At 35.0% G+C, this 26,389-nt stretch overlaps 3 protein-coding genes across 6 annotated transcripts in view; 2 read left to right on the top strand and 1 right to left on the bottom strand.

Moving 5' to 3' along the window:
* LOC100184173 (E3 ubiquitin-protein ligase UBR2-like) overlaps positions 1–9,446 on the top strand; it is a 26,313-nt gene extending 16,867 nt beyond the window's left edge. For both annotated transcript variants that reach the window (XM_018816011.2, XM_018816010.2), the window contains exons 23-35: positions 1,126–1,288; positions 1,842–1,986; positions 2,446–2,616; positions 2,870–3,079; positions 3,296–3,487; positions 3,824–3,922; positions 3,988–4,079; positions 4,436–4,594; positions 5,163–5,276; positions 5,647–5,755; positions 6,213–6,316; positions 7,624–7,722; positions 8,968–9,446. In XM_018816011.2, coding sequence (XP_018671556.1) covers positions 1,126–1,288; positions 1,842–1,986; positions 2,446–2,616; positions 2,870–3,079; positions 3,296–3,487; positions 3,824–3,922; positions 3,988–4,079; positions 4,436–4,594; positions 5,163–5,276; positions 5,647–5,755; positions 6,213–6,316; positions 7,624–7,722; positions 8,968–9,109 — 1,799 coding nt within the window. In that variant the 3' untranslated portion in view covers positions 9,110–9,446. The remainder of the gene's footprint in view (positions 1–1,125; positions 1,289–1,841; positions 1,987–2,445; positions 2,617–2,869; positions 3,080–3,295; positions 3,488–3,823; positions 3,923–3,987; positions 4,080–4,435; positions 4,595–5,162; positions 5,277–5,646; positions 5,756–6,212; positions 6,317–7,623; positions 7,723–8,967) is intronic.
* Positions 159–26,389, top strand: LOC100181683 (extensin). Of its 3 annotated transcripts, XM_009863374.3 has the most exons (9): positions 159–175; positions 17,435–17,607; positions 19,163–19,268; positions 20,808–20,911; positions 21,249–21,317; positions 21,941–22,049; positions 22,676–22,782; positions 23,270–23,640; positions 23,983–26,389. In XM_009863374.3, the coding sequence occupies exons 2-9, from the start codon at positions 17,454–17,456 to the stop codon at positions 25,474–25,476; spliced, it is 2,514 nt and encodes an 837-aa protein (XP_009861676.2). In that variant the 5' UTR covers positions 159–175; positions 17,435–17,453; the 3' UTR covers positions 25,477–26,389. The 3 variants fall into 3 exon arrangements, with proteins under 3 accessions (XP_009861676.2, XP_026694699.1, XP_026694700.1); XM_026838898.1 differs by lacking the exons at positions 159–175; positions 17,435–17,607 and adding an exon at positions 15,567–15,605; XM_026838899.1 differs by lacking the exons at positions 159–175; positions 17,435–17,607 and adding an exon at positions 19,691–19,832 and having other exon boundaries at positions 19,198–19,268.
* On the bottom strand, positions 8,343–14,864 carry LOC100178541 (autism susceptibility gene 2 protein homolog). Its single transcript, XM_018816013.2, has 14 exons — positions 14,606–14,864; positions 14,221–14,468; positions 13,977–14,012; positions 13,743–13,778; positions 13,489–13,597; positions 12,862–13,104; positions 12,484–12,608; positions 12,064–12,186; positions 11,569–11,634; positions 11,144–11,246; positions 10,670–10,711; positions 10,382–10,424; positions 9,860–9,964; positions 8,343–9,262 (listed from the first exon to the last, which is right to left on the bottom strand). Exons 1-14 carry the CDS (start codon positions 14,676–14,678, stop codon positions 9,106–9,108), a joined length of 1,509 nt encoding a protein of 502 aa, XP_018671558.1. The 5' UTR covers positions 14,679–14,864; the 3' UTR covers positions 8,343–9,105.

Here is a 26,389-nt window from a genome sequence, read left to right as displayed (position 1 = left end):
ATGGTTGATTTTCGTCTCGTGTGTATTTGACTTTGTTCGTCCTCAGTTCTATTTAACGACGGCTGCACAGTGCACGTCTCCGTCTACGCTTTATGTTATTTTAAGTTACCTCTACGTTCATGCTGTTTTAAGTTCAGTTCCTATTTTTAACCATTCTTTATTCTATTTGAATAAGGGCTAGAGATAGAAATTGTTTTTGAAATGCTTCACAATTGGAAAACGTAGATACCCACATACCCCTACACTCTGCGTCAACGACCGTTTGAAATACCCCTTGATTTCCCTCCCTTATACCCGAACGTTGATTTGTTTTACTACTAAGTTCTCAGTCGCGTGCATTGTCATTGTTTTTAATATCGTTGGTTGGGGATTAAAGTTGTTCCGATGGAAGCCTCTTGTTAATTTATTTTTTAGTTAATTTTTCCGGTGTAGCTTGTCGGCTACAATCAGTTATCAGAATTTTTCATCACATTTCATATTGGGAAAAAGTTTCTAAAAATTAAAAAGTTTGGGAACGTAGTCGGTTAATATGTTTCGCTTGAAGTGAGACCACATCAGAATGTTACAAACATTATTATGACATCACAGATTATCCACGGACATACCGGTTTGTACCTCGCTGTCATGGCAACAAGCTTCCTTAAAATCGACCAATGAGAACGAGACGTGTATTTTATGTCAAGCCGATAATTACAATGACCCTCTTGTGATGTCATGCATGACACAATCCGCATTGCCAGCAAACAATGGATTCGATTTCGTTTGTTCGTTGGATGAATTACAAGGAACAGGTGGGTGGTTGTGGTGGGGTAGTGTTATAGGTGGGTGTGGTCAATGTATGGCCAGTTTTTAACTTCTGTCTATAACAAACTAATGATGAATGTCCTTGCTTGTATGGGTTATGTGGGACGTCATGAGACCTCAGATTTAGGTCAAAGTTGGCTTGTTGCTTTTCAGCTTTAAAGTCTTATTGTTTTTAGCTGAGAGTTGGCCTGTTACCCAAGCATTTTATACGAGTGAGGTCTCACAGTTAACCACACTTAAAAACCTAAGATTTCAGCCAGTGTTGCGTGTCATGCCATGTTGGCCAAATACATCACGCTATCATTAAATCCTATACTATAGGCATCCATGTGACAACATGCAGCCACCATATGCATCTTGGTTGTTGGAGACAATATTTTGATTCAATAAAAGATCGAGAGGAAAGAAGAAGAACGATCCGTATGAGGAGAATGAATGGAAGTTACTCCACGCTCAAACATGAGTTCCTGTGCCCTCTGTGCAGGTGAGGTTCATTACTTGCTTTCTAACATTAAGTTTACATTGGGTTGTATGAGGATGAGGTCGTTGTGTGGACCTGGGGTTTCATTCAAGGGTGTGTGGATTGGTGTTAGACAACAAACTAATATATGTCTTTGGGCAAAACACCAACAATAATTTCTCAATGGGGTTAATCCATTCTATGTCCCGTAACAGTGAACATGTATACTATATGGGCAAGGTCCTTGTCGAGGACCTGGTGTTCGGCCTATTACCCCAAAGTTTAAAAGGGTCGTTGGGCAACAAACTTATTATGAAATAATGTTGGCTGGTGTTTCATTAGGCAAGACACTAACGATAGTTGTTTCTATGGGGTTAATCTTTTCTATGCTTTCTAACAATAAACATGCACTGTATTTTTATGTTGGTGAGGTCCTTATCGAGGATCTGAAATTTATTCCATACTTGGCCAAAGTATATTTTAGTTACAGTTTTCCACCAAAGTATATTTTATTCACAGTTTTCCACCAAAGTATATTTTATTCACAGTTTTCCACCAAATTATATTTTATCTACAGTCGACTCAGCAACTGCGTGATCCCATCGTTATCCCACGAATCAGCGATGAAATTACGCAATATTTCCGCTTTAACGATAACAGTGCAAGATTGGTTACGCTTGATCGAAGATTACGTTGATCCTCCGAAAACCTCCCCACAAGAGGTCGGTGTTGAGCATTGTTTGTTCGGGTTTTTATATTGTTGATAAGATTTTTATCCTGCCAAGATAGAATAAAACAATAAGATACTTACATTGGATTTTATCAGTTTCCACCCTAACTTTGCGTCAGGACAGATAAGAACTGTGTAATCTGGCACCTTCGGCTCTTTTGGATGATTGCAATTATTTACATTTACATGAAAACCAAGGTTACATATGTGAGACTTGAAATTAAAAAAAAACCAACACCTAGGATGCCACTAGCAATACAAGTGTTGGAACAAACTGTAGCATTCTGGTTGCTGGGGTAACGGGCAAACTCTTGCTTACATTCCAGGTGCTGGCATTTCAGTTTGTTTAACATTTCAGTTTGGTCCCATATTCTCTTTGCTATTATATTTATACCATTGTAGCAGGATGTTTTATACAAATGTACTTTAAAAGTAAACTTTACCATTCCAGTTTGTGGTTCGTTTTAATGTTGACATGGAAGCCACTGAGGATGAACAGTGGCACGATGCCGCGGAGTCGTTTGTAGACACCACAGAAGAGATGGTGATGTCACAATCATCCACCGTTGTCATGGAGACCGAGGTCGATACGACGGAGTCCGCACTCGATACTTTTATGACGGTGAGTGTAACATAGATATCATATAAAATGACCAGAGATATCTTATATATGGGCACAGATATTCTATTTAAATACATATACTGTTGTAACCAGGCAAAATATAAGTGTGAAAGACTTGTAGATATCATAAACTGTAATGCAATCTATAGTAATTCATAATAGGCAGATATTTTAGACAATACTACTAATAATATAAACCGATTAATACTACTAGTGTGCAACATCTTGTTTTATCTAATTTATTCCTCCCCAGTGTTTATTAAAGAATCTTAAAAACATGGAGTCACCCGACGCTCGTGACGAGACACTACTTCTGTGGGTTGCCATGGTTACCACTTTCCAGAGCGAGGAGTCAGTCATGCGTTACCAGGGTCGTGGAGTCATGACCCCACCCTCGATCAGGGTCACACAGGCGCTGTCGAACCTCGTGCGTTGTTTCTTGTTCAAGATGAATCAATCACAGGTGTGATTGGGACTTGAAACAAATAAGTTACATACGTGGTAACTTGTAAGCAGACATAAGGTGTATGAAACAGAACACCTGTGTTACGACGACTGACCTTAATTTATTGGAAGTAACATTGTTTGGCTTATGTAACATTGGTGTAACTAACATTACATAAGTCTAATTCACTCACAGCAATATCTCCAACTCTAACTTTACATTGTTTGTACCCAGGACACCTTACAAGCCACAAGGGAAAAACTTTTCAAAATATTTCTCGGAAAACATGAACAATCTATTATTTCTATGAATGTTTTCGCTTTCTTCATTCTTTTAACTGTCTCGGCTGATGGGGTGTGTGGTGCCATCAAGTGCTCGTCCATTACAAATGATAAAAATATATTGCTTCTATGTTGCGTGGCACAGGTAAGCGTGAAAATAAGAAGCAAGATTTTAATTTCATATTTTGATGTTTACGTGGTAAATATAAAGTAAACGTATTTTTTTTAAATGACCAAATATGATGGTAAGCACAAGTGTTACATAAATGATGGAACAAGTGAAGTTAGTCCTGAAGATGACTTGACCATTTTAAATGATTGTAAATATACTTCCTCATCTTATGGTAATCTTGGGCATTTAGATCATGTTGTGTTGTTGGTTCTGTTTTTATTTAAATTTTTTCCTGCAAATACATTTCACTGTAAAATATGAAACACAATATTTTTGACGTTTTTACTTATTTATATTATTTCTATGCAGCTCGTTCAGATAATGTTGATGCTTGATGAAGCGGAACTTCAATCCGAGGTTGCCAACCACGACAACGATAACTCGGACTTGCTTCAGCTGTTTAATCAAGTTGGTAGTTTTGTAACGCTGCCTGGATTTGAACCAACAACCATCTAACCAAAATTTACCAATAGATTCGTTCCTATGCTCTGCTGCCTCGTGTGGAGAGAATATCATCCCGTAAACTTGAAACTTGTCTCGTTGATTCATTTCGACCATTTCTTAGGTTTCTATGTTTGATAATAATATTATTATATCAATGTTTCAATTTATTTCAAATTTAAATAAATATTAATAACAGTTATATTTCACTTGTTTTCTAGAATATTACTTCTTGCATTTTTTGCCAATTTTTATAAGTCTATTGTTACAAATGGAACAAGTAACCCATGTAATTTTATTTTTAAATAAAATTTATGAAGATTTACTTTAAAATTGCCTTTGTTGCAAAATATTTAAACCAATATATTATCTACTGCAAAGTGAGACCCTGAAGTCTAGATTTTGACTTGCTTGTTTGTAACAGTAATGATTATGACATCACACCCATATAAAGTTACATCACACCAACTATATCCACAGATGTTGCACCTTATTCATGCGCCATATAACCAATGTAACACCCAACCCCACACATAATGATGACGTATATGATATGCTCACTTACCTTGGATTGCCTTCATCCATATTATCGATGTTTGATGCTGGAGGAACGGCTAGTTTGGATCCTTTGGTGGAAAGGTGGGTTGGTGGTGTATGTAGTATGTATATGTTTGTTGTATACATATATGTTTGTATGTATGTAATATACATATATGTTTGTATGTATGTAGTTTACATATGTGTATATCTGTAGTGGTTCTTCAACATTTTGTAGCAAACTTTGGGACTTGCAACCCAACAGCGATATAGGAATTTATTTACAAGGTTTTTTACTAAAGTTTGTTAAAAAGATCTAATATGGGCTATTACATAAAACATTATTTCAAACCTAATTTACATATTTAATCCCCACTTTTAAACAATTTGAATAACGGTCTAATCTCTATTTTTACATATAACATAAAAAAATAACTTAATTACATATTTAATCCTACTTGTTAAAAAATGCTTCAATCTCTATTACATATAAAACATAAATCATTCAAGTCCAAAAGAATTAAAACCGAATTTATTTACAACGTTTGAGTTTAATGAATTTATTTATTTTAACGTTTTTTTAATAAAGTTTGTTAAAAAGAATGATCTAATATGAGCTATTACATAAAACGTTAATTGAATTCTAATATGTATATTTACTCCCCACCAGGTGGTGCAAGAACCCTCACTTAATATTAAGGGTTAGTAAACCCGCCCCCCCCAACCAAACCTTCCCTCATTGTGTTCAAGTTCGAACTTTGATTGACCTTGACCATGACTACAGGTGATTCCCCATATGTGACATTTGGTTCATTAAAATGTTAGAATTAATTTTTTTTTGTGGACTTTAATTTTTGTTTATAGTTATTATATCTTTGTAAAGACACAGCAGCCATTTGTAAATAATTAACATTTTTAACTGTAATAACATAAAGTAATAACATTACATTATGCTTGTTTGTAACAATAGCAAACAAGAATCTCTGTTGTATTTGTTTCAAAAAATTTAAGCTTGTTTTTTTTCTGGCTTTCCATACTGACCTAAATCCCAGTTCCCATGGCGTGACAAGCTTGCGAGACTTCACCCATAGATTAGACTTTTATGTTTGTTCTAGAAATATAAATTTTCTGACTTAATATTTTTTCAATCATAGTGATATGATTGAACGAGCCGTCAACTTTTCGTGCCCGAGGTTCAAAAGCAAAGATGATTCGGTCGCTCCCATGATGTGTTTGGCTTGTGGGACCATACTATGCTCCCAGGTGGGTTACATAGTGCAGTGGTTGGGTGCTTGCATCGTTACCAAAGAATACAGGCAGTGGCGCAGCCAGGGGGGTTTAGGGTGTCGTGACCCCCTCTTTGAAACCCCCCAAAAAAATTAATTCAAAAAAAATTAAAAAAAAAATATTTTTGAAATTTTTTTGATTAAACCCCCCCTTATTTTTTTTCTGGCTGCGCCACTGGCTACAGGGTTCGATAATCACTCTCGCTATATTATATGCCGTTTACGTTTACGATGCAAGTGACAGACAAACTGTTTTCAAGCTTTGAAAAATTTATTACTGGGCTACGCTAAAACAAATAGTTATATCAAGTGATTCATGAGTTAGAGTAATGACCAACTCTGGTCTAAATCCCAGACCCATGGCGTGTCTCACTGTAGGACCTCACCCATTTAATTCAGACCAAGCACCATGTTGAATCACATTATCCTCACAGAGTTATTGCTGCCAACAAACCATAGATGGCAATAATGTAGGAGCTTGTACATATCACTGCACACAATGTACCAGAGGTGCGGGGAATAGCGGGATATTCTTGAAGTAAGTTGTTGGGTTTATTATTTTGTTCAACTGTGTAATTGGTTATTGATAGTTAAAGATATGCTTTTAGTATTTTTGACAGCTAGTTTTACAAAGTGTCAACAAAAATATAACCTTGAATTGGTTGCACCACTTTTCACGTATAAGTTAATTTGTATTTGACAGAAACTTCAGTATTTTTATTGGTAGTTTAACAAAGTGTTAACAAAGCAATAACTTTGAATTGGTTGCACCACTTTTCACGGGTGTTTATGTAAGTTAAGTTGTTTATTTAAGAGTTTAATTCAGAAGCAATTCTTAAAAGTTTAAAAAATTAATGGCAACAGCTCTAATTAGTTTAAACACACAGTACTTAGTAAACCATCACACTCATTATACAGTTCATTAAGCACACAAAAGCTTACACCAGCTTACAGCAGCAACCATGTTACTCATAATGAACAACAGTAATAAGATCCATATAGGAAGCAAGGGGGAAATAATAGAGCTTACATTGGTTGCTACATAATCAATTAGGTTGTTTGCAAACCTAACTCTAATGCATTTATATAGGGCCAACTTTAACTTATTGAACTGGAATTTTAGATATTGTTTATAAATGATCCCACATATTTGTGTGATACAATTTATTCACATAGTGATTCTACGTGGAATATTTTCATTCATATGAAGTAAAGTTTACCTACATTTTAAACTCTAATGCATTTATATATTGCAACTTTAAATTATTAAAACAGTAATTTATTATTATTATTTATGATTTTTTTGCTGTTTGTCTATATTCTATTTGAAATAAAGTTTGCTTGATATTTATACATTTGTAATGCATTTATATTTGCCCAACTTTAACTGCTTAGTTATATATTTTTTCTTATGTAGATGCTACTCATGCAAACATAATATTTTATATATATTTCTAATCACATATTCACATATTATAAATGTAAAGTTTTATTCAAGGTTTTGGATGTAATAGCCATAAGTTTCAAGCAGCAATTCAAATATTAGGCTTTAACTTAATTCTAATAATAACTTAGATGTGGAAACTTCTTATTAATTATAACAACTTTAAAATTTACCTACAAAAACATTTACTTTAATTAAAGTAAGAAAGTGTAAGAAATTAATTTAACGTTAATTTATTGAGGTAAAAAATAAATTTTATGATAGTAATGAAGTCCTTATTACTTAAAACAACAAGAAGAGCAGAAGTAACAACCCAAAATTCAATAACTTAACAACTGCTTTACTTATGAAACTTCTTTAAATTATAGTAAGATTTTTTAATAAGTTTGTTAAATCCATAGAGTACGAGATTGTACGATCATTTTGTTGAGCGGAGATCGCGGATGCTTCAAGTCCGCTCCTTATCTCGATGAGTTTGGTGAAACTGACCAAGGGTTAAGGTTCGTGGTTTAATATATGCTTGTTGTATATAAGGGTGAGGCCTTCAGTGAGGCACACCTGAAACCTGGGATGTAGGTCTATTACCCCAACACCCAGGATGCTACCATCTAGACCCCACTGAGGCAGTTTATAGACACTTAATAATAGAGATTCTATTCTATAAGAGTGAGGTCTTCAGTGACGCACACCTGAGACCTGGGATGTAGGTCTATTACCCCAACACCCAGGGTGCTACCATCTAGACCCCACTGAGGCAGTTTATAGACACTCAATAATAGAGATTCTATTATATAAGGGTGAGGTCTTTAGTGAGGCACACCTGGGACAAGGGTTAGGGCAAAGGGATTTGTGTTAGGTTGTAAAATGTATTGGATTTCATTCATATTAGTCATTTTAATATGATGCGCCTAGCCACATAATATAAAATATGCGTGTTGTTTTATATTTGGAGAGTGAAATGACAGCGTAATGGAGCGATATGACAGGTTTTAAAAAAGTGCTAGTTGTGTATTAGTCTGTATTTCGAAATAAACTGTTGAACACCATCAGGATATAAAAGACGTTCTAGCGCGCACATTGTTAAAATATAAAGTTGTTTACGAAGTAATAAAAACACTCGTTATCTTTCTTTGATGTTTAATCTCACTGTTGACTTTAAAAAGACAAAGAAGCAAAAGTTCACAACAATAACTGCATCAACTTAACACTGGTGTCATTGTTAAGCCATGGTGTGCTTATGATGTCATAGTTAGCTGATAGTGACACATAAATAGCATTATGATGGAACCAATAGTAGTTTGGGCAAAGTAAAAAGTTTTGGGCTTTAGAAAAATCAAGTATTTTGCCAGCACATGTTTAGTGTAGTAACCAGATAAGCAGTAACTTTTACAACAGTGCTTCTCAACCTAATTTGGGAGCCACAATATTCAGTTTAAATTTATAGCAAAGGCCTGATTGAGGAAACTCAAGTGAAATATTGGGGTGACAGTTACATTTATAGTTGTCAAACGTAGGGAACCTCATTGATTAATGTGGTGAATGCAATATACTTTGGCTCTGCTTGTTTGTATAGGCACCTAACAGCAGGGTAAAGCTTGTTTGTACCCTAACATTATACTAATGATCATTGGGTTGAGAAGCACTGCTAAAACTCAGGTTTTAGTTTAAATTATCCTGATTCGATATTAAATATTTTGAATTGTTTATTGCATGATGATTGCATAGTTACTATTATGATGTCATAGGAGGGGAAACCCCATCACATTGGATGCAACGAGAGTTGCCGATTTGAATCTGATCTGGTTGAATCACGCGGTCCCGGAGTCCATTGTGCACGAGATGGAATCGAATAGAAATCTTATAAACATCGATTGGAACCACCTTTAGTGGGGGGGTCGTAGGTAGTGAGGGGGTAACGGGGGCCCGTACGGGTAATACCCCACCATCTGTGGCATGTAGTATTGTCCATGTGGGGGCGGGGGCATGGGGTAAGTTAACATGGGTGGCATAACCTCCTGTGGTGGGGGGTAGTAATCGTATCTGCGTGCGGGGGAAAGTTCACATTAAACAACAGTTGTTGACGTTATTTATCATTTTGTGAACGGACTTTTTAAGGTCTGGTTTAAACACAGTAGGATTAATGGATGCTAGTTATATATTTACATGTCTATATATCGCAATCAGTTCAAAAAATAATTTTTCATTAAAGCGCATTGAAATGTGATTCATTGATTTATGGTCAGTTATAAAAAATCTGCCAAAAATTACGATAACCTTTCATTTTATTGTTAACTTTGTATGACAAAATAATTTCAAAACAAAATTAATTACAATTTGAACTTTTTTATTTATTCACAGCAGACTGTTAAAAACTGCCAAAAACTTCAATTATTTAACATCGTTGTTGTACCATGCATACAACATAGTATCTTTTATAGCCCTTTAATTAATGTACAAACCACCCTATAACCCATAAAATGCAGTTTATTCTTTCAATTTACAATAATATTCTCTTTATTTAAGTTCTCCCTTTATTTTGTGTATTTTGCTTTATTCATCTCAAACTAATTTCATTATTTTCACACTTCTGTATTCCTTATTTTACTTTGCTTGGTGAATTAAGAATAAACTGCTTGCCTGTGATTGGTTGTTGGTTGTAGGTGTGGCGGGGGGCGTGTCAGCTCCGTCATAATCTGAGCACGATCTTGACGATTGAAATCGGGTTTGGTTCGGCTCGAACCGCTGAAATTATTGTCGCATTTAAACGTTTACGCTTCAATTCACAATAGATCGTATTATGATTCTAAGTGGGTAGGTTCTCTATGGGATTTATAAGCCACAGTTAGCCTAATACCCAAGTTTTTCACATACTTTTACAACACCAATCCTTTACTTATATTATTGAAAACAAAAACTGTACACAAGTATTAGTATTCTGAATGGGTGGGACCATATGGGACATTGGATTTAAAAGCCACAGTGGGCGTTTCCATTACCCAAGTTTTTCACAGACTTTTAAAATACCAACAGCAAGAACTGAACAATCATTTATGACGGAATTAGTCCAAATATATTTTAATAGATTGTTGAATTTATTTTACACAAGACCGGAATGCAAATACTCTTTAGATTAAACTAACGAACATTTAACTAACTTACGGTTGCTCCCTTGGTCCGTACATTGATGATAAACCTTTCCAACCTGTTGGAATGTAAGAATAATAAACCTGGAGTTTTGACACAAAGGGTTGACAATTAGGATTAAGTTTACTAAACCGTGAATTGGTTGCAACATTTTTCATAGGTGTTTATATAAGTTAAGTTGTATTTGACCGACACTTCAGTATTTTTATTGGTAGTTTTACAAAGTGTTAACAAAACAAAATAAAATTAATACACCCAAAGTATTTTAAACAAAACACAAGCAACAACTTAAACACAACTAACCTCGACCCAGGTCGGCTAAGCCACCAAATGATGCGGAATGTCCTGTGTGAGAAACAAGAAATATTTTAATTATGGAAATAATTTAAGTTTAACGTGGGCACTAACGACTGTGGGCATGGGAGTGGCAACCATGGATAAGTCACTCAAGTTCCCACCCACAAAGATATAAATGACCAAACCAACCAAAAGTTACGTCTGTTTATCCACACACTGCAATAGCTTCAGCAACACAACTGTGGGCATGGGAGTGGCAACCATGGATAAGTCACTCAAGTCCCCACCCACAAGAATATAAATTACCAAACCAACCAAAAGTGAAAAGTTATGTCTGTTTATCCACACACTGCAATAGCTTCAGCAACATAACTGTGGGCATGGAAGTGGCAACCATGGATAAGTCACTAAAGTTCCCACCCACAAAGATATAAATAACCAAACCAACCAAAATTTACAAATATTTCACGCTTGACTGACCTGCAGTCACATGATGTCGCGGTACACGATCAGGAAAGTTCGTTGGAGCGTGAAACGACGACAAACGTTCCGGTTTTAGGAAAGCTCCCTTGTTTTCCTGCTTCTATTGAAAGGTAATAATATTTTAATAATCAACAAATATTGTTTAATTACTCTACACTAACTTTACAATGTTGGGGTAATGGGCCAAATCTGGCTTAAATCCCAAGTCCTCACCCATGTAGAACTTAACAATGAGCATTTTATTCTGTGTGGGTGAGATCCTTGTTGAGAACATAAAGTAAGATTTGTTCCATTATTCCAAAAATCATATCTATCTACACAACAACGATAATAAATTACCAATTATTTTCAGGTTGTTTACATTGTTTGTTACAGAACGATGTTAATTGTTTTATAACAAAGGAAAACAATGAATTACGAACTTTTTTCTGGAACCTTTGAATGAGACGAGCGATGCTTACATGGAGGGAACACCAACGACCAGGTTTCTGTCAAAAATATTATTATTATGTCATAAATATCATAATAATGACATTCTAACAATATTTATGGTGTCATTATTGTATATTATGATGTCAGACTGTCAGTGTATTATATATATTATGATGTCAGTAATAGAATGCTTATATTAAAAGTAAAGTTCTTCTGCTAAAAATGATACTTGGTAGCATTAATGATGTCTCTGACGGACAAAACTTTGGTATAATAATTGTTTTTTTACAAAATGAGTTATTTCTAGTACTACGTTATAAATGGCTAATGGTATCATCATAGCAACAGCAGCTTTCCACTTTTTTACAGCAGAAAATAATTCGGATTGTTAAAGATAAGTTTTACCATAAGAGATATTTCTAATATAGCAATATATACATGGTAGCAAAAATATCAAAATATGATATTTATTACTAAATACCAACCGTTGGTTTCCTGTAAGACAATGCTGATTGTTCTTTGTGGTAATCTTGCATCATAACTCTCTGGGGAATCCCCGGGGCAAGTTTTGGTTGGAAAGCCCCATAGTTTAAGAAACCCCCATATTGCTGTAAGTGGGTTAGATAGGAATATATAATGAATTAATATTATTATCGTCTGTTTCGGCTTCTCTGGTATAACAATGACACTATTTGTGGGTGTTGGAATAAATGATTCTCCGCAGCAGAAGTAAAAAAATATATGCCCAATGCCCATAATGTTAATCAATATAATGTCCTTAATACGTCTTATTGAATGGTAGTGTTTGTAGAAAAAAACTCAACAATTTTTAGCCCAAGAAAGCCGAAAAAAAAAATTACATTAAATAAGTCTTTTAGGTAAAACAACAATATATAGGGGATTACCCGTGGGTTTTCGTAGTTGGGGATTACCCCTGGGTGAGGTGGGTGAAAGTTGGGGTGACGAATGGGGGTTCGTGTTGAAGCGAGGAAACGACTGTTTAGTTCAGCATGTAGAAAGCTTTGTTGATCTGCATTGTGATGTCATTGACGGTTATTGTTTTGTCATAACGAAAGTTTTGATCCAAGTCAAATTTGCAACAAATATTTTGCTTGAAACTATTTTCTGGTATAATATTTGTGCCAGTATCTTTTCAAGTATAATATTCCTATATTCCTGGCATTCATGTTCTTGGCAGCTGTAGCATGTCTATTATGTCTAAACTTACAGAAATCTTTGATTAATTGGAATTTGTTCAATTAGGAGTTGTATCTGGAACTTACCAATAAAGTTAGGGTGGGGTGATACAGATGGTATCAGGTTAGGGGTGGGCAACGTGAATCTTTGTGAAGATAACCTCTGTGTTCGAACAGGTGACAAACTTGGGTAGGGTTGTTGCTGTTGGTGCAAAGTGGAGGGCTTCACCATTGTGACCATTGGCGTGACAACGTTGCTTTTCCGTGGCACGGCAACCACAGACGCAGTGGGCTGTACATTCAGTTTCTTCGGCTTTAGCGAAGATGGAACTAAAACAGGGAAATAATAATTGTCAAATATGTGGAAATTGTTATTTATACCAAAGCGCTTCAACAATATAATTACATTATAGATTGAACTAAAAAAATTGTTATTATTGAAACATGTGATGTGCTACGGCATTATATACCAGGAAAATATTAATTACATCAGTTGGGAGAGTGCTTTAACTTTATAAAGCAAGAAATAGACATGTTAAACAACTTTAAATGAATGCTTCGTGCTTTGTATATAAACGTTCAATCTGTTCATAAAGCTAGGGCTATGCATATTCCTGCAGCAGATGTTTCGCGTAGTATGCAAAGTTCGGCAATCGTAACGCCAACAGTTCTTGGAAATTTTGCAACAATGTAATTTCAATAAAAAGTACAGACCATTATTATTTGATTGCAGCGGTGAAACTTTACTTTCTTTGGTAATTTCAACTTTGGGAAGGGAGATGTTTGATTTGAGAGCTCGGAAGAAATCTTCTTCATCTGGTTTCTATAGAAATACCATTTAAAAAAAGAAGAAAACATTTAGGCGTCAAAAAAAATTTCAAACATCAAAAAAAATTTAAACAAACAACATTTTAAATGTAGAAATACCAATTCAAACATAGAAATATAATTAAATTTATAAATCAAACCTTAGATTCTTCTCCTTCACTTTTCTCAGATTCTCCCTAAAAAATGTATAATTTTGTTTTCAAACTGCAACCTTTAAACAGCCCATGATATAGAAAACAACATGCCATTAATAAAACTAAAAATGTGGGACAGAGAGTCCTTTAAAAAGCATGGCTGTTGCACCCAAAATATATACTGTTTTCTGGGGAAAACTATTATGTTTGGTGTTTAAACAGATAAATTTTATAACTCACCAAATAACCTCCGCATGTGGAATCTACTGAACTTGCCTGTAAAAATAAACACAAGAATAATATTGTATGTACATGTTTAAATCATTCCTGCTAAAATAGAAATATAAATTCACCATACAAAGAAAACCGGGTTTGATAATCGATACTGATAAGTGTATGTGTTTTTGGGCAAGACATGGTATAACAAAACATCCCATCTTACTTTATAAGTAAACCATACATGTAATCTACCATTATAACTCACATAGGATTCCTCCCTTGCATTTGCTGAGCTTGTCTCCGTACTTTCATCTTTCCCGTTTATTTTCGCTTCACTTTTATCCTTCGTAACTTCCTTTATGTGACTTGCTTGGAGCAAAACTGGTAAATTTTTGAAACTTTTTATCAGAAACCCGTCAATAATTTCTTCCTCTGCGTCGTTCTCTTTCCTCCGTCTTTTGCGGCGAAATCGCGATCTTTTGTTGTTTGTTTCTTCGTCTGACGTCACAATACCTGCAACAAAGAAACACGAAAACGTCACACATCGACTTATTATTTCGAGAGCAACATTTCAGACTTGTTTTTTTTATATGAGTTAATATTTGTATAAAAAGATGGCGGAATATATCTCAAACTTCATCCAAACTGACCTGAATTTTGTGCTTTTGCTTCGCGTGCCGCCCTACTTCGTTTTAATCGAGTTTTTCTGCTACTTTTCATCATTTTAGTTCTTTTAATGTCAACTACCTCATCAAGATACTATACAAACTGCACGGTTCACTACTCTGTTTGTTTTGTTGAATCCGAACTCAATAAGCTTCAGCGAACTCGCTGGTGATACACATAACACACTGCGGATAACGCCAAAGTATATAAAATGATAAGCAAGTGCTTGTTCGAAGTAATAACTCGTAAATGCAATGTAATTATTAATATTAAAATAACATTCATATTTTTTAGGATTTTTTTCACAATTTAAATATTTTCAGAACAGTATTGTAGCGTTAAATATCATGGGACCAAATGTTTGTCTTCCCAACCAGGCTGCATTACCTACTTTGTTGCAGTGTTGCCAAGATTTTTTGTAAAAATGTGCACTTTAAATGACATATTATTTTCTTAAAATAGAACACTACAGTATGTTTCTATAGAAGTTTTTTATTGTTGTGCCTAATTTAATGTTAACCAGTATAATATTTTTTGGAAAAATAATTACTTGGCAACACTAATCAGCGCAGTGTTGCCAAATTATTATACTTTTTATTTTTGGCATAGATATTATTGTTTTGTTATTTTATTGCAAATTTCCATTTTGTTGCAGCAAATGCGCCGAAATTATGTTGCTTGCATTTTTAATAATACAAAATACATTCAGCATAAATTTCACTAGTTGTATTTGTGCATAATTATGTTTTGTTATTTTCAGTTTTATTTTATTGCAAAATAAACACAACACAATAAATATTAATGGCTTTAAATAAATACACGCATCCTGATTAAACACATAATTACATTAAATGGTTACTAAGTATTAAATTTGGGGATACTGTTTCGGTGTTTTTAAAGTTTTTTTTATAAATTTGCATTTAAGTGTAATTTTGTTTTGGGGGATTCCGTAATTTTTGTCAATGTTAATATCCGTATATCATAGTTAGTGTAATATGCGTATATACATACTTTTTGACCGTTAAAGCGCAAGTCTGCAAAGTTATTGTGTATATTTGTAAAGTGACGGTATATAACAGGTTCATAACTATAGATTTCATCTTAAAGTAGCTCACATTGTGTCTATATCAATATACAATGTTGTACGTTGTGTCTATACTGGAATGCAATGTTGTAATACTGCATTTACGTTAAAAAGTCGCCCGCATCTGCGCCGCATATGTAATAACAACATACTTACGCATAAGTTATAACCTGGGCCGACTTAACGGTAATTTCCCTTTCCTATGCATTATGTTGTAAGCGGGAGGGGGGGCGGTTTCGTAGTTTCACTCGTTTAAATATGAAACTGCAAGTCTACCCCACGTTGTTTTGTGACATCACGATAAGGAAGTTTCGATTAATTATGAGTCATAGGTGTAGTTATGCGTCAAACTGCGTGACTGTATTACCATATACACTATCAGCCAACTACTATTGTGCTAAGTGTTAATTCAGCATTTATGGTGAAGGCTTTTCTGCAGCATTGACATTTTAGGTCACTATAGTAATTCAGCTATAATTGGTACATTTAAGATAATAGGACCTTAGTAAATATAATGTGCATCATATGCGTTTATTTTGTATAAAACCAAGCCATTCATTTTAAATAGTTAGGTGGGGGAAGATGGGACACCTTTAGCGTACAGTATCTAAAATGTTTTAAACAATAAACAATGGTTTATATGAGCCATGAGAAGGCAGTTTTATAATGCTTTGAATGTTCTATGTTTACTACCAATTGGCTTGAGAAAATTGAATGAAAAGGTTTCCCATATTCCCCCAGCCTACTATATTGAAACTTTCAGTATTTTTAGCTTAGGCATTATAAAGCTTCAGTTCTTAATTCAGAGAATTTAGAAACGTTGTTACCAGTATCTTGGTATTTGAATAAAGATTTTGTATTTGAGGTTTATCTATGTTCTTGTATAGTATAATATTAGTCTTTGGATTGTGTATGCTTGTTTTACCTGAGTATTTGTTACAATATAGGTCTTTGTACAAATGTATTTTTAAATGTATAGGCGGCAACTTGTAATAAAGTTTAAAATATTAATTCAAATATGAAATATTTGATTTAATCTTTACTTTGATATGAGGCCGATATTTGTTTGTAAAGAATCCTCATACGTCATATGCTAACCCCAATATAATCAGTAACCCACAAATACTACCTACTAATCACTGGTCTAGCCCTTTAGGTCACAAAGGATACTTTACTAGCACATTATGTCAGGTTATGTATAGATACAGTTTGAGTTTATCTAGCAGTGAAGGATTTTACACTAGAACCCAAATAAAATGCATTAATTTAACCGAACATTTAAACAGGTGTTATTTAACCCCCTTAAACACTGGTCAAATTTGTAATGTTATTAGAGCTCGTGCACTAGTATCCAAACATAGTATCTAATATGCATAACTTAGTTTATGCATTTCCTTTTTAAAAAAGAGACAAGGATCCCATATAAGTGAAATATATATAGTAGGGTGGGGAAAGATAGGACACCGTTAGTACATACTACATAATATCCAAATATTCTGATCGTGTTTTAAACAATTAACAACAGTCTATAGGAGTCGTGAGGATAAGGTTTTATAATTTTTTGAATGTTTTTGTGTTTACTACCAAATATGACGATAAAATAGAATGAGTAGGGTGTCCCATCCTACCCCATCCTTGCTATGTCTCATATTATACAACTCTTAAAATTTGCTGGTTACATATTTTATAGCACTTGACCCATAATTTAACCTCTTATACAATTACACAGGTGTTGTATAGAACCCACAATGCCAGGCAGATTATTGTTTAAACAAAGTTACCCCGAACCCATGGAAAATGTTCCAGCTGCGAGTTTGTCGTTAGAACGCGATGTAACCAGGTTGGGATGGTTGTATAAAAAGGCAGGAAGCAGTAAAATTAAATTTACATCACTCAGTAATTGTAAGTGGGTTAACATATTGAATATTTGTTATTAATTTAATTTTGTACGCATATCTTTTACATGGTATATATATAGTCTAAAAACACCCTGGTTTTGCAAAGGATAGGGTATATTTTTGTTGCTAAATATTTCAACATTTCTGTCGATTTTGCTTCAAACTTTCACTTCCTGGTGGTGAAACAATCCCTATTTAAGTTATTATGATGTCATAATACTATGTAAGGTGATTCCCCTATTAATACCTGTGTCACAAACACGATTGTTAGGTCAATTATGACTCACAGTGGTCAGTTCTAGAGTTTATTCCTTATGACATCATAATCTTCTTAATATTTATTGTTGAGTAATAATACGTGGTCATGGGATCATGCATTGCACATATTATGCATCACTGCATGTATATTGCTAAAGTCAGGTAAATTATGCATTGATTATACATACACTAATAATAAAACACGCATTCAGACCTCATTAATCAACGTGGGGGTGGGGAATGCAATATATTTTAAAAAATATATAAAAATATATCTGTAGATTTTTTGGAAATTTATACATTAGCTGCATTTTAAAATTAAATCTTAAATTTTAAAATTAAAAATTAAAACGAACTAAATGTATTGACTGTGCTTTTAATGTGTTATTATAAATTATCACGGCATTAATTTGCAAAGTGCAAAAGTAGCAAACTTACATGATGTTAATAATTTACCAAGGAGCTCGTAACGTACACTGCGTGTCTGGGTTAAATGTTGCATATTCAAGGTTATATCGAACAATGTAATTGAACTTACACATGCAGATGCAATGTGTATTCAACGTAAAGTTCAAATGTTAAATCCTTTATAAGGTGCCAGTTACTAATGTCCCTGTATATTTTCCTACTTTAAAATGAAACGAAAGTGATTTTGCTTTTCTTGCTACCAGGCATAGTCCAAAGTATAACTTGACTTGTGCCGTATAAAAAGGTGTATTTTAATATACCATCGTCTGCTATACACCAGACTTTAAAGTAATTGGGCCCCAGTTTTTCTGCTTTTACCAGACATAGTTTGAAATATGAATTGGCTAATTTGGTATAAAATACCTTGTTATGTCATAGTTTCGTTGGCTTACGTAAAAACTTTGTTAGTGTATATTTGTATGGAAGCCCAGTTTGCTTAGAAAGTTCCGGTGTGTAGTTTAATAAAAGTTACTGTTTAAAATAGGAAGACATTATATTTTAAAGATTTATTTTAAGGTGCTTTTCTTGCTACTGGGTATTTTTATATATATATAGATTATATATATATAGATGATGCCCATTCGTTCCTATTGTATAAATAGACTAGTTTATTATTAGCAATATTCGGCCAGAATGGCATGACTTGAGGGTCTAACTATATATGGTATTATGATAAAGCTTAGGGTTTAATGCTGAGGCAAGCCATAATATTTTCAGGAAATGAACTTTGTTACCTTGTAGGTCAGGGTTTCCATATATAGTATCAATAAAGCTTGAGTATTCCACTGCGGTTGCCTCCAGGTTTATTTTAACCTTGTTATTTATGTTTACAGACGATAAAAGATACTTCATAATACTGAAGGGTTGGGTTTATTATTACAAAGACGACCACTCAGCTGCCCCACAAGGCTACTTCTCGTTGGAAGGATATAGTAATAAGTAAGTAACTGCTTGTTTGGGGTAATATGGGACAACTGTGTCAAAATGCCACGTCTCATGACCTGCCCTGCTGTACATTCCTACCTATATAGAAAAGGATGTGGATAAAATTGTTTTGGAGCAATGAGCCTGCTGTGGCTTAAATCTTAGGTCCCATGGCATGCCTCACTGTAGGACCTCCCGTATAGTTATCTACATGCAGGTTTAAATTTTACAAGTCCATGCTAGAAATGATAAGATTTTTGATCTCCTTTTCAAACAATATGAAGGCTAGTTTAAGCCAGCTTCACGAAACATGTTATTAAAGCCTGGATATTATACATTTTAAAACTGAGAATATAAAGGTAAAAATCTAAAAAGAAGATAGACTAAAAGGAACAAAAACGTTTTAATTAATTTTGTTTTTAATTCTTCCATTGTAGCTCACAATGTTCATTGTTGTGTCATCGTTCATCCATTGTTTCCTATTGCGTGGGCGACTGTGATGTCATAATATTTAGTAGATGCTCATTATGAGTCATAATGCGTGAAAAGTTACGAATCGCAATGTGTGGCCACATACTCGTATGTAAATAAGTTTAGCGTACTTTGCTATTTTATTATTAAACAAATTTACATTTTTATTCAAATATCAAAAGTACAAGTTGGGTGTTTCTATGTTTTACTATGACGTCATAGAACAGATTCTTTGAAAACAATATGTCAGAATAAAGTCACATGTTCTAGACAATAACTTTTATTATTCTGGTATTAAAACAATAAACATGACACCTTAAAACCATTCACAATGATATTTGATTCCCTAGTATTGAAAAACACCGTGTACTTCAGTAGGGTTCAAAACGAGTTTGCTAGTAACCCTTTTTAATCTTCAATAATTTTCCGCGACCCTACATGGTTATTTGGTTAATAGTATAAAATATGCCGTACTTTGTGTAAATTTGGTAAAAAGTTTTAGCAACCCCTAAAGTTTGTAACTTGTGTGTAAATTTGGTAAAAAGTTTTAGCAACCCCTAAAGTTTGTAACTTGTGTGTAAATTTGGTAAAGTTTTAGCAACCGCTAAAGTTTGTAACTCCCAGTTTGGAAACCCATGTAGCACAGTATTGTTTAAACCAAACTTCCTGAAATAAGAGAAGGAAACTGGATTTTTCAATTTCCTATAAATATCCTCCATACAACAGCAACTGTTACAAAGCTAAACATCCTGCTATGTTAATTGGGAATTATAATAAAAGGTATACAAATGGTAATGGCTTCCGCTTGTAACTTGGTTATAAATAGTAGGTTGGGGTAATATGGTTCATGGGACTAATCATTTTTATCGTCTTATTTGGTAGCAAACAAAAAAACGAATTATATAACTGTATAGTTAGTTCCATTGCTGTAAAACAATTTTGGTTATATTCAATGGATACTGGTTAATACAGGACAGAAAATTCCAGGGTTGGCCTGTCTAGTCTGCCACTTCATACCATTACCTTATTATTCCACTAAACTAGCTTTAAAAACCTTATTTAATAACAACTTTTACATTCCAGAATATTCCCCGCTGAGGAAGAACGATGTGCAGCGCTCCAATGGGTGTTTAAACTTTACCCAAAGTCAAGCAGCAACAATAAGCGAACGTGGTACCTTGCTCCTGGTAGGTAGGGGGTGTGTTTAAACATGAATTAGTTGGGAACTTGTATGTGGCAGAATATGACATTTGTTATTTAATGTTTTTTTGCTTAATTTCTTTGTGTATAAATAGGTTGGAAACTTAGCTTTGTAAAGTATTTGGTGAAAATATGACATTGATTCACTTTTTTAAAACTACATGTGACAAATACTGAAGTGTCGGCCAAAAACACTTTATTAACTTATATACACCTGTGAAAAGTGGTGCAACTTTATAAGTAGTTTCACATACAAGTTTGAAATTAAAAAGCAATAGAATTATAAGCCATACCTGTAAAACAAATTCCATCTTTGTGTTTTAGAAAGTGAACGATCAATGAATGAATGGAGAGAATCATTCAGGATAGAAATTGATAAACATAATATAACAGGTTGGTGAATAACTGTATTAAGCTATCTATCTACTGACTTATAACATGGGTGTCTGAAACACCAGACACTCATGGTGTATTCATACACCTCATGCTCACTGTCGAGTTATAACATGGGTGTCTTCTTATACACCAGACACACATGGTGTATTCATACACCTCACGCTAACTGTTAAGTTATAACATGGGTGTCTTCTTATACACCAGACACACATGGTGTATTCATACACCTCACGCTAACTGTTAAGTTATAACATGGGTGTCTTCTTATACACCAGACACACATGGTGTATTCATACACCTCACGCTAACTGTTAAGTTATAACATGGGTGTCTTCTTATACACCAGACACACATGGTGTATTCATACACCTCACGCTAACTGTTAAATTATAACATGGGTGTCTTCTTATACACCAGACACACATGGTGTATTCATACACCTCATACTCACTGTAGAGTTATAACATGGGTGTCTTCTTATACACCAGACACACATGGTGTATTCGTACATCTCATACTCACTGTTAAGTTATAACATGGGTGTCTTCTTATACACTAGACACACATGGTTTATTCATGCACCTCATGCTCACTGTCGACTAAATATACCACCATTACAGAAAGTTCCCTTCGAGCGAGTCGATCGTTGCCGGAGAAACGTAACTCAACTCTCCACATGGAGGCGACAGAGGGACGTCCACAGAGTTTCACCATCACCCAAAACACTAGGTGAGTATGCAGTATATCCAGCATAACCACCCACAAAGTAACATACATGGTAACTCGTAAGCTGGCACGAGGTGTTAAACCCGTGTGATAACAACTGTCGTTTTCCGGCCACGCGAGGATAAAGTAAGTTACATTCATTCATTCATAATAGTTAAATGGTTTGCCTCTAGCTCAGTGGTTTCCAAACTATGGTACGCAAAGATCTCCTAGGTGGCGGTGAGCAACTTATTAAGTTCACACCAAACGATCACAAATGATCTTTTATCAATTATTGAATGTCGTAAGCATTATTTTATTTTACATAAATTCGTAGAGCGTAAAATTTCATGCTATATCCCTTGGTGTATTGACACATTGGATCATAAAACAGTGTTTCTTTGTGATGAAATTGAACAACATTTATTACAATGTAATAAACCTGTATGTAAAGTCAATTTTTGTAATAAGTTAACTCCTAGTTGTGCTGTAGCACAAAACCAACCTTATCTATTTCATTAAAGTTGTGTTTTGTTAATTTTAACTTGAAGGTTGTAAGTATCCGATTCAATGGTATTGATAACCATTACGTGGATAAATAAGTTACATCGGTATACCAGTACCACACATAACACATCCTACACCCACAGGTTTTGCAACTCTGTTGAAACATCTAGAAGTTGTAGCAGTTATGGAAGTGAGGTTTCTGTTTTATCAAACGAAACCGACGATGGATATGAGACGTTAATACCTCGGGGTTAGTTCAATGAACTTTATTTTGTTGTTTAGTTTGTTTTAATAACTTGCTTTATCCTCGTACAGCAACGACAGTTGTTATGACACTGGTGTTCTGTTTCATACACTTTGTGTCAGCTACGAGTTACCACGTATGTAACTTATTCATCCTCACTTGGTGGGCTACGCCAGTCGTTATAGCACAGGTGTTCGGTTTAACTCCTCGTGTCAGCTTACAAGTTACCATATACGTTACTTATTTATCCTTGCATGGTGGATATGGTAGGTATGATGCAACAGTCGTAATATATTGTGTATTATACACCGTGTGCCCGCTCACGAATTATATATAACATAGTGATTATTCTTTCTGTGTGGCACTCCACCAATCACCACATGCTGTATTTCTTTATTAATATCAATCCTAATAATTTCACCAAATGTGGTTAATTTTATTGTCATCAAATATTAATCCCGACAATTTTTCAAATCATATTTTTCCTCCCCAGAAGATAAACCTCTGCCCGCCCTCCCACACATGGGTATTCCCCCACCCAACCCCCGGGACTTCCAACCCATGGTGGACGAACAAAACTACGACGTTGTGGGAACCGTTCAGCCACCCCAACCCTCACCCCTCAGTCCACGAATGAACATGAATGTTCACCGACAAATTGGTCGGATGTCGAGTCAACCCATTGACCCCCCACCTCCCCCACCATGCAAACCCCAAACCACTGAGAATCACGAAGGTAATTATGAAGAACCCGTGTTCTTCAAAGGGAATTCTCCAAGGTCAAGGTTGGATAGTTACAACAAACCACTTCCACCTCTTCCAAATGAAAATAAACCTCTCCCTCCAACACCAGAAGAATCGCAGGTAAAATCCATTATGTTTGTTGTTGTACTTTTGCTATCAAATGTGGCCTCGAATGTTGTTATTCCACTTAAAAGTTGGTTATAATATATATATATATATTATTATAAAAATAGATTGTAGATTAAATTAATCATGTTATAATAAGTCCGAAAAATCTTGTAGCAATTTTTTAATTGTATTTAAAATCTCTGTAAGATCCTCTAAAAAATGAAGCCAATCCCTTTTATACTTGTTTTATAAGTAGTAACAGCAGACTATTTATAACTAACACCATTTATTGCTGGGGTAATGACTCCAGTTTATATTTTCTAGCAGTATTGTTAAAAATATCTTACATTGCAGGAAAACTACATTGATGTTGCGGGGAATGTGGATAATTATGACATTGTACAAGGTGAATATCAACAACTTGAAAGTGATGACAGTTATGAAAACAATCCAATTTCATCACCTGTCAATCAAACATCACCTGTCAATCAATACCGTCCCCCACATTTACATAACAAACCCCCAACCCCTGGAGCCAAGCCAAACATGATGCAACAGTTGAAACAGACACTTGAGGGCAACAAACACCCCCCGCCCCCACCTGGGTTAAAACCAACATCGAACACATTCGACCACAAACCCCCAACTTCACCGATCAATCGGCCAAAGTTAAAGACACCAAAACCTTCACCTAAGAAGTCTCACCCCATGCCAACCCTCCAAGCAGCGTATGAGGAACCTCCCCAAGTGCAGCCAGCATACGTCGATACCTCTGTAATACAAGCAGAGTACCTCGACACCTCACAGTTCGAACCCACACAAACCCACAACCCCCCAATGCCACCACCTAAACCTGCGTCAAATTTTGCCATGAAGCCCCCACATGGTAGGCAAGGTTATCCCCTCCCCTCCAATAGAAACCGACCTTCTCTATCCGAAGACCACACTGTATCGAATATAGGAGGCGACCAGTTCAAACTGCACTCACCAAATAAATCATCTACACTCCCAAACATGCAAGGTTTAAGATCCCCCTTCAGTCCAACTCTGCCGGAAACTTTTGAAGAAAAACCTAAACCAGCGAGGAACAATTTCCAAGAGCAGAAAAAAACTTTTACGCTTCCTGCAAACCAATTTAACTTATTAGGTACTGAAGGAAAATCTTTATCACCGCCACCTACAGCTTCAAAACCTTTACCACCTCCCCCTGCAGCTTCAAAACCTTTACCACCTCCCCCTACAGCTTCAAAACCTTTACCACCTCCCCCTGCAGCTTCAAAACCTTCATCACCTCCCCCTGCAGCCTCAAAACCTTTACCACCCACCCCTGCAGCTTCAAAACCTTTACCACCTCCCCCTACAGCTTCAAAACCTTTACCATCCACCCCTGCAGCATGGAACTCCTCTACAGCCAGCCCTGGAGCTTTTAAACCATCTTCTGTTGCCACAAACAATTATAAACCGCAAAACATTGAGTCAAAACCATTTACACGTCCCCCTGTAACAAGCAAACCCCTTAACAGACCTCCTACAGCAGATAGACCCTTCAACCCACCCCCTACAGCAGATAGACCCTTCAACGCACCCCCTACAGCAAATAGACCGTTTAACCAACCCCCTACAGCAAATAGACCGTGTAACCCACACCCTAAAGCTGATAGACCCTTTAACCCACCCCCTACAGCAGAAAAGCCAGGAAGAAAACCACCTTTAGCAACCAAACCTCCGAAGGTTGGACCAGAAAAACACTTAAAACCAGCCTTTGGAGCGGGGGAACCTGGTAGGCAAGACTCCACAAACGCAAATTCCTCGTTTGCATCAAGATTACAAATGTTTCAAGGAAAATAGAAATCTTATACCCATTTGTTGATCACTTTCTATGCAATAAGGGAAATTTTATAATTAATTGGTTTTATTTAATTATTTAATAATTGAGACGATATGTTACTGGTTATGAACCAATTAACGTTAAATTAGGTTGTTTTTGTTTTGTTTGAATTTACTGTTTAGGTACCTCTATAATAGAAGTGAATAAGTTATAAATAATTAAAAAAGGGCCAGCCAAAATTTGTAACAAAATCTAAAATTGTGAATAAGTTACATTATGACATCATATTTCATTGCTTGTTTACCATGATTGCAATTGAAAAATTCCAGTTTTATAAGTTTTTGTTCATTAACTTCCAGTTTATCAAAAATGAAATATCTGATGCATGTGCACTTACCATCATAAAAACAGTGACTCGTTATTCCATTTCTACATTTTTGTAATTTTCAAGTGCAATTTTAACGGCATTTAATTGCAATTTACTGTAGTTGTAATTTATAAATATTTCTTCATATTTTTGTTACTTTTTTACCCCACGATAGCGCTAACGAGCCGATTACGAACATTTGCATTTACTGCACCGTTGGTTAAGTCCTGTTTCTCTATACTTCCAAGTTTCATTTTTTCCAAACTGTGTTTTAAACTTTCTTTGGGATTATTTGCAATCCTATTATCGAGTGTAATATTAAATCCCAGTATATTGCATACTATTCCTAAAGCTTTGGAAACGTTAAATTCTATAAGAGTTTCAGTTTGTTTGACAACTTTATGTTGTAAAATATCTTTGGTGCTTTATCTCGTTCTGTTTTACTTTTTTTCTGATCATTTTTTCAATTAAACAGATTCTTTTATGAAACGTGTTTTCTGTGTTCAAGTTTAAAAGCCGATCAAATTATTAAAGGAGTATAGATGTGAGAACTATATGTTCGAGGG

The sequence above is a fragment of the Ciona intestinalis genome, unplaced genomic scaffold (genome assembly GCF_000224145.3).
Source record: "Ciona intestinalis unplaced genomic scaffold, KH HT000124.2, whole genome shotgun sequence".
Taxonomy (NCBI): Eukaryota; Metazoa; Chordata; class Ascidiacea; order Phlebobranchia; family Cionidae; genus Ciona; species Ciona intestinalis.
This window is presented reverse-complemented; position numbering and strand designations above follow the sequence as displayed.